The sequence below is a fragment of the Frankliniella occidentalis genome, unplaced genomic scaffold, assembly GCF_000697945.3.
Source record: "Frankliniella occidentalis isolate FOCC.00 unplaced genomic scaffold, Focc_3.1 Scaffold42, whole genome shotgun sequence".
Taxonomy (NCBI): Eukaryota; Metazoa; Arthropoda; class Insecta; order Thysanoptera; family Thripidae; genus Frankliniella; species Frankliniella occidentalis.
The window spans coordinates 283267-291266 of record NW_026267172.1 but is presented as its reverse complement, the minus strand read 5'-3'; the positions used below and the strand labels follow the sequence as shown (position 1 = coordinate 291266).

The 8000-nt window shown below is 39.4% G+C and overlaps 1 protein-coding gene across 1 annotated transcript in view; it reads left to right on the top strand.

Annotated features, from left to right (window-relative positions):
* The window catches only part of LOC113214212 (catenin delta-2), a gene marked incomplete in the record, with an annotated part of 67360 nt that overhangs the window by 57473 nt on the left and 1887 nt on the right, over window positions 1-8000 (top strand). The window contains 15 exon segments of the mRNA XM_052266726.1: window positions 39-164; window positions 249-305; window positions 808-1077; window positions 1632-1851; window positions 1956-2109; window positions 2213-2352; window positions 2436-2674; window positions 3003-3020; window positions 3667-3818; window positions 3940-4192; window positions 4275-4413; window positions 4503-4680; window positions 4798-5007; window positions 5077-5166; window positions 7697-7972. Of these exon segments, the coding sequence (XP_052122686.1) occupies window positions 39-164; window positions 249-305; window positions 808-1077; window positions 1632-1851; window positions 1956-2109; window positions 2213-2352; window positions 2436-2674; window positions 3003-3020; window positions 3667-3818; window positions 3940-4192; window positions 4275-4413; window positions 4503-4680; window positions 4798-5007; window positions 5077-5166; window positions 7697-7879 (2429 nt within the window).

Here is an 8000-nt window from a genome sequence, read left to right as displayed (position 1 = left end):
GTTCCGTGGGCTCATCTCTGTTTGATGGTTTCTTGCAGACTACCTCCGCAAAGGAGCGCCGTTCCCCCAGTCCGGCTACGACGAGCTGGACACGACGCTGCTGCCGCCCCGCGCCGACCACTACCGGATAACGCCCTCCCCCGGGGCGCCCGGGGACCGCTACGGTGAGTAGAGTTGGGGCCGCGCCCGGGTACAACAGCTTGCTTATATTTTACATGGCTAATTTTGTTGTTCATTACTCTTTGCAGATCCAATGACGAACCCTTGGATTGATGATTCCGGAGAACCCTCCCAAATGCCACATGGTCAGTAGGCGCGAGCCCTTGCGCCGTATAAACTCAGCTCTTTACATTTTTGGCGCTTTTGTGTTTTTTGTGTTTTTTGTTGTTGTTTGATGTGCCTAATGTCTTTGTTTGATGCTGTTGATGTGAACTAATCATGGCAAAGCACGCCCGCGCCCGTCTATGTTCTATCAGCTGCCTCCTAGCTTAGCCTTGTTTTGCTCCATTCATAAAAGATTTTGCATATTTTTTCAAAAAGAATCTATTTCTCTATCTGCATTTATTTACTTTAGTTTTCTGTAAAGCAAAGATTACTTACTCCGTAACTTGCAACATATAGCCTATAGCTTTGATTGTCAGTGTATATTGATTCATCCTAAACTATTCGAGCATAGAAGCTATGTCTCTAGTCTCATCACAACTACTTAACTTCGGCTTGGTTCGTGTGCGCCACACAATTTGCACCCCTTTCACGCAATTTTTTTTTTTTTTGATGACTTCCACGTGTGCACTGTGTACGGAACAGGTGATGACCCCAAGTCTGTGTACGGCTACGCGCCCTCCCCGTACGGCTCGTCGTCCACGAACACGCACGCCGGTGCGCTGATGGGGGGTTTGTACGGCACAAACGGCCAGGATAGGTACGAGGACGACCATGACCACGACCATGTCCACGGCCACGGCCATGACCTGGGCCACGACCATGACCCCCCGGGGGAGGAGGAGCTCCGGCGGCGGTTATCCCTCCACAACACGCCGGCTCCCGACACGCCCTCCCTGGATGATGACTCTCGGGGTTTGTGACACACATAGTACTCTTGGGTTCGGTGGTGGGGTGTTCCCTTTCCGTTAAATGAAAATTGTGGTGGTGGTGGTGGTGGTATTATGTCAGTTATTGCTATTATTAACAACCCACAAAGGGAGTGACGGCTCTTAAGAAAATATGACATTCTTGTCTGCAACCTGTGGATTTTCCGCGGTCGCGCACACACTAGTGGCAGTGTAGGCCTGAGTCCCGCCTGCATGTGAATGCTGGGTGATTATCACCTTTGTTGTTTCTACCAGCCGCGGTCCTCGCAGTTGGGCTGGATCAGTTGCCCGATGTAGTTGTCACTGTGATCTGTTCTAACCCTGTATTCCACATGACATCAAAACGATCCAAAAGGGTCAGCTTTGACCCAAATTTGGGTATGACTTGTGTTCATGCATGTTTCTTGTTCTCAAGGCTGTGTTTGTATGTTAGTTCATGCAACTCCAACTGCTCACCTGTCTGTTTGTTTTTATATCAGCACTAAGTAAGAAGTAAAAGAAGTTCATCATTGTAATTCTGTTTTTCTTTTTGAATTCTAGGAATGAGGTGGAGAGATCCAAATCTACCAGAAGTCATAGGATTTTTATCAAACACCAACAATGTTATCAAGGCAAATGCAGCTGCGTATCTTCAGCACCTCTGCTATATGGACGATCCAAACAAGCAGAAGACAAGGGCTCTTGGTGGCATCCCACCTCTTGTTAAATTGTTAAGTAATGAAAGTCCAGATGTGTACCGTAATGCATGTGGTGCTCTAAGGTAAGTGTCTAAATTAAATTATTCTTTACTATCACCTACATATATCTTTACCATAGTGTTTGGTTCTCATCTAATTACTGTACTCTACTCTTGCTCTTTGTTAGAAACCTTTCATATGGACGTCAAAATGATGAGAACAAGCGTGCCATTAAAGCTGCTGGTGGTATTACTGGGTTAATGGGCTTATTGCGCAAATCCCCTGATGCTGATGTGAAAGAACTGGTCACCGGAGTCCTGTGGAACTTATCTTCTTGTGAGGTATGTCACAACACACACATAGGTTATTCTGAATCAAGTACCATTCTTCTCTGTTGTGCATTGAAACTGTGATAACTTACATATCTGTCCTGCTTTAATGTAGGATTTGAAACGAGCCATAATTGATGATGGTCTCGCAATGGTGGTAACTCATATAATCCTTCCTCACTCGGGCTGGGATCCTAATGCTCCTGGGGAGACGTGTTGGTCAACAGTTTTCCGAAATGCCTCAGGAGTTTTAAGGTTTGTAAGAGATGTTTTGACACACAGTAACCATTTTCTGTCTCACTAGTGCTTAATACTCACTTCTGTTCATTTCTTCCCAGAAATGTGAGCTCAGCTGGAGAATATGCCCGACGAAAACTCAGAGAATGTGATAACTTGGTAGATGCCCTGCTATATGTTGTTCGCTCTGCAATCGACAAAGCTAATATGGGAAACAAAAGTGTTGAAAACTGTGTTTGCATACTTCGTAATTTGTCATATCGCTGTCAAGAGGTTGAAGATCCAAACTATGACAAAAATCCCCTACCTCAACAAAGTCGTCTTGGGGCTCAACCAAAAGGTAAATATTACTTCTAACATTTATTTGATATTGTCATACTTAGGATTATTAAGATTATTTAATTTTAGATTGTTGTTTAGTTTTAAATGATAAATTTTGTTAGAGTTCTCCAGTTTTTACAGTTTTGGTTTAAGAAACAATTTACAGTAAATAAGGAAAGGGTCATTAAAACAAAACAAAGAAAAAAAATACTAACAAAAAAAAACAGGGATTAATATATCTGGGACATTTAAATATACTTCCTTTGTCTTTCATGGAAATCTTTTTTGTAATCTATTTATTATGGTTATTTTTTAATCTTGTTTTCATCCCTAAATCGGTGATGTAGCTTACTCTCTATGCCAAGGTGAGATGCCATCTCTTACTCTTAGCTGTGCACTCCTTTGCCATTTATGTTTGGCTTGATATCTAGTTGAGCTTATACCGGCATCTTCCTTTGCATAGAATCATATACACACAAATATACACATGTCACCTAAATTTTAGTTGCAGGGAAAATTTACTGAAACTTTCAGTCCCTTAATTTCACAGGCCTAAAAAAAGCATAGCAAATGTGTAAAGCTAAGCTATATTGTATATTTTGTCATTTCCTGCTGTATGTAGAAGCTGCCACTATCTTGCTTCTGATGGGAACTGGAAAAAAAAGTATTGCTGCTCATACCTATTTATATTTTAATTCAGCAGATAAGAAAACTTAATGTCCTTTTAGACTGTAGCAATTCAAGCATTTTTACACATTGTTAGCATGCACTTTAGGAATATGAAAGAGGAATGGCATTATGGAAGTCAAATCTTTGTCCCAATCCAAACTAGTCCAGATCCAACAATATTGAATATTGGTGGCTAAATGCATGCTACCTCTATCTTGCTCTTTTCCAAGCAGAATGAGAATGAGCATCAAAACATTTTATGATTTAATTTTTATTTGTCAATGATTGGGTAATGCAAATGTTAGGACGTGGATTTGTGTAACTTGGCTCTCTTTTGTGTAGGTGAAAATTTGGGCTGCTTTGGTGCCAGCAAGAAAAAGAAAGATGGTACCACAGGAGGGCTTGCGGGTAATCAGAAAGAAGCAGCAAGTAGCAGTAGAAGCACCTCCAGAAATGAACCCATCAAGGGGATGGAACTCTTGTGGCAACCTGAGGTATACCTTTTATTTTTATTTTCTCAGAAGATTTACTTATCATTTAATAACTTTAACTTTTTTTTTAAAAGGTGCTTTTGTGATTAAGTTTTATTTATTACGCTTGTTTTTATTTTGTCAGGTTGTACAGGCATACCTAGCTTTACTACAGAGTTGTTCAAACCCTGAAACATTAGAGGCTGCTGCAGGAGCCATACAAAATTTAGCTGCTTGTTACTGGCAACCTAGTATCGAAATTAGAGCAGCAGTGCGGAAAGAAAAGGGTTTGCCTATCTTAGTAGAGCTCCTCCGAATGGAAGTTGATAGGGTTGTGTGTGCTGTGGCAACAGCTCTTCGGAATCTTGCCATTGACCAACGCAACAAAGAATTAATTGGTACTTATTTTATTTCTTCATCTTGGATAAACTGTGTAAGAAGCTCAGCTACTAAGTTTGCCTATTTTAATCCTTCTTTTAGGTAAATATGCCATGAGAGACTTAGTTCAAAAGCTTCCATCTGGTAATCCTCAGCATGATCAGGGGACATCAGATGATACTATAGCTGCAGTTCTAGCCACCTTAAATGAAGTCATCAAAAAGAATGCTGAGTTTTCAAGGTAAGTGTACATTTGAAAGGAGATTCACTTTTATCTGTAATACATATTGTACTGCTGATGTAATACCAAATACAAATTTTGATTATTAGGTCATTACTGGAAGCTGGAGGTGTTGAACGACTTATGAATATAACTCGTCAACGCCAAAAATACACTGCTCGAGTACTTAAGTTTGCTGGCCAGGTGTTGTTCACCATGTGGCAGCATCAAGAGTTACGAGAGGTTTACAAGAAACATGGATGGAAGGAACAAGACTTTGTGACAAAGGTACAGTATACTATTGTCTTGTCAATATCCATATTTTGCTTGTGTGTTTGTATTATTTATTGATTGGCAGCATTATTTTCACTGTTTGACTTTATGATTGTTTTATTTTACTTGTAGACGGTAGCAGCAAGGAATGCTGCCGGCCCCAACTCGCCCAATAATGCAAATAGTACTCTAAATCGCCCAATGGCCAGTCAAGGTGGAACTCGCTATGAAGATAGAACTATTCAGCGTCCTACTGCTGGCCAGAATAATTCAGCTGGTGCAGCAGGAGGAGCTGCTGCAGGAGCTGGTGGGCGCAGTCATAGTGCTGGTGCATATTCAAGGGTAAGTGTGAAATCTATTGGAAATTCCCATTCTCTAGATGAAAGAAGGCCTAAGTGTCCCTTTTTTCAGGAGGATATTCCAATGTCAGACATGGCTTATCAGGATGGTGGATCACATGCTCCTCCTGTTGGTGGTGTTCGGATATATCCCCCAGCGCCGGTATGTAATATTTTTTTCCTTTAAATCCTAGTTGTATTTCAAGTTGTGGTGGTGTGGTTGACAACTACACCTGATTGATTTGTGAAAGAAAGAAACTGGTCCACTCTACATTTTGTTGTCTTGTGAAAGTATTACCTTTGTAGAGTTTACAAGTTTACTTTTCACTCAAAGGCTGCCTGAGAGTACAGTAATGGATAAAGCACAAGACTGAGTGTATCCATGGATGTTACAATGTGTTGTTTGCATTTAATTTTAGAGACATGTAGCTAATGAAAAGAAAAATGTTTAATTCTGTACAATATTTCACAATTTGCTATGCAAGTCTAAATTTTACTTGCACAAAAAGTTCTGACATAATTTGAGCACACCCTGCTTCCTCAATTCAGAATGCTTGCTTCAGAATTTGCTTTAAAGGGGTACTTTGTAGCTCTAAGCATTGGGGAAGTGTATGTGCTAAGTAATTTAAGCTGTTGTAAGCTTTCTGTCTTGTGCAAAAGTTCTTTGCTAATTTTCTCTATGGCAAAAATGGCTTGGAACGTGCAGGCATCTTGAATAGAAAATAATTAATCCCTCAGAATTTATTACAAGTCTAGGTTGACATATCTTTAAGTTTCTCTCACCCCTTTTAAAAAAGAAGAAAAAAGAAAGAATAAGTTTCCCAAATCTTATTGCCATTGCCCAGATGGCCTTGCCATATGAGACTCTTGTATTGGTGTTTTTTTGATTTTCACCTGCTTGTGTTAAATTAAGAGATATTATATTATCCAGCATGAATGGTTTTTTGACAAGTAGATTGAGGTGTACACAACAGCCTTCAGAAAGTTAGTTATTTGAGGATCCCTTTTCTACCAAGTCCATGATAGAACAAACTCTTCATATTTTTCAGATTAGCCTTTATAAACTTGGCAATTTTCAATTTTTGTACTTATTTTGTAGTGGAATGATATCCTGTAGACCAACTCAGTTGTCATGTATTGTGGTGACCTCCAATAATTCAGTTCTATTTTGAATCTGAAAACCTCAAAGAAAAGAAATATGGACAAGGGCAAGGCCGTGGCAATTATTTTATTTGGTATGTTTCTCTTGTTTGCCAGCCCGTGCAGCACAGCTAAGGCTAACCTGTCCATGCTTGTATCTTCGGTGGGTGTATTGGTCCTTTTCTTTGTATGCATGTTGTGCTGCATGATAAAAATGCGTGGATCTTGATGTGCATGGATGATTGCATGAAATTTCAGTCATTGTGTCTGAAATTGATGTGATATTGGAAAAAAAAAACTATTCCACAAAACAAAACAAGAAAGGAACAGTTGGTGTGACCAAATTTGTGGTTTCGTACAAAATGGGATTTTCAATTATACTTCAAACCTAGAAAATCATGTTTGTGTAGCCATTTAGTCTTACTAAACCAACACCACAAGTTTAGAAATTATGAACTGCTAATCATGAGTTACCTAACCATATTGGTGCCTAGTTGTGTTATGCATCTTTTAACTAGATGTTGTGTTTATAACAAAATATTGAAAATTGCTAGACTGTGATGGCATAGTGAGCAATTGATTTATTTATTTGGCCCAGAAAAATTTGTAGGCTATCAAGTGTGAAACCATTTTGAAAACAAGATTTTTCCCATTTGTTAGAGGTAGAAGCCAAGAAAGCCTTACATCCCCCGCATTAACTTTAAAAAAAAAAGTATATTTTTTAAAGAATATTAATTAGTTAGTTATTCATAAATAATAGTAATACTAGACTGTACAATAACTTTGCATTCAAAAATATGCTTTTAGGTATGAAATAAAAGTGCATGCCATCTTGTTGGACGGCTGTAGTAAATTCTTGAAAGTTTCTGCAGAATAGACATTATTTGGTACAACTTGTATTTCATATCTCTCCTCTGTCTGAGTAAGCATTACTTTTGAATTCATGTAATGAGAGTATTAGATGGTAAGATGGTACATAGTACATAGTTGTACCATTTCTGTTTATGTATTTTGGCACAGTCTAAAAGACTTTAATTTCATAAGCAATTGAACAATCTACTATATCCTTAATTTAACTTCATTGTTTACCATATAAACTCGAAAAACTCACTATGGATTCATTTTGATTCATTTGCCGTTTTTTTATCACAACGAGTTCCTTTTCTGCCCAAATTTTGGCAGGTTGGTCAAAAAATTGGCAGGAAGTCACTCACTGTGACAGCCAAAAACTTCAAATGACTCCATAGTGGTACAGTATTTTCGTGTATATCGGGTACTCTGTTTAAGAAGAAGCTCGTCATAATTAATTTCATTTCATTCTACACAGCAGTTTGTTACTTCTTTACTACTAATTATAGCCATTAATTGTCTAATTAATGTGTGTGGCATTCTGCTCTTAATTAACATATTAATAATGTTCTGTGGAGAATTAGTACCTCGTACTCGCCTGCTGTTTAACGGCAGACACTTGACTTATGGGAGATTTCAACACCTTTAATTAATGATGCCCTTCAGCTCACTAAATACATACTAAATGTGTTCTCATTTTACAGGGTGCCAAGCCTGGAGAACCTCTCTATGCTCAGGTTAATAGAGAGAAAAAGAAGAACCGGCAGTACGAAGGTGGAGCTGCCCCAGGCCCTGGAGATGTGTGGGGTTATGAGGACCAGCCCAAAGGTGTGGCACCTTCACTAGATGGATCAGGAGCCGCGCCCGGTGGTGACTCTTGGGTGTGAGTGCTCAGCGAATGTGCTGAGAGAGAAATCACTGCCGCTCCCTTTTCCCCAATCTAATAAATCCCTTTCCCTATTTCCTAATTCAAAGTGGATGTTGGACTTACCCACCTGAAGAATCTGA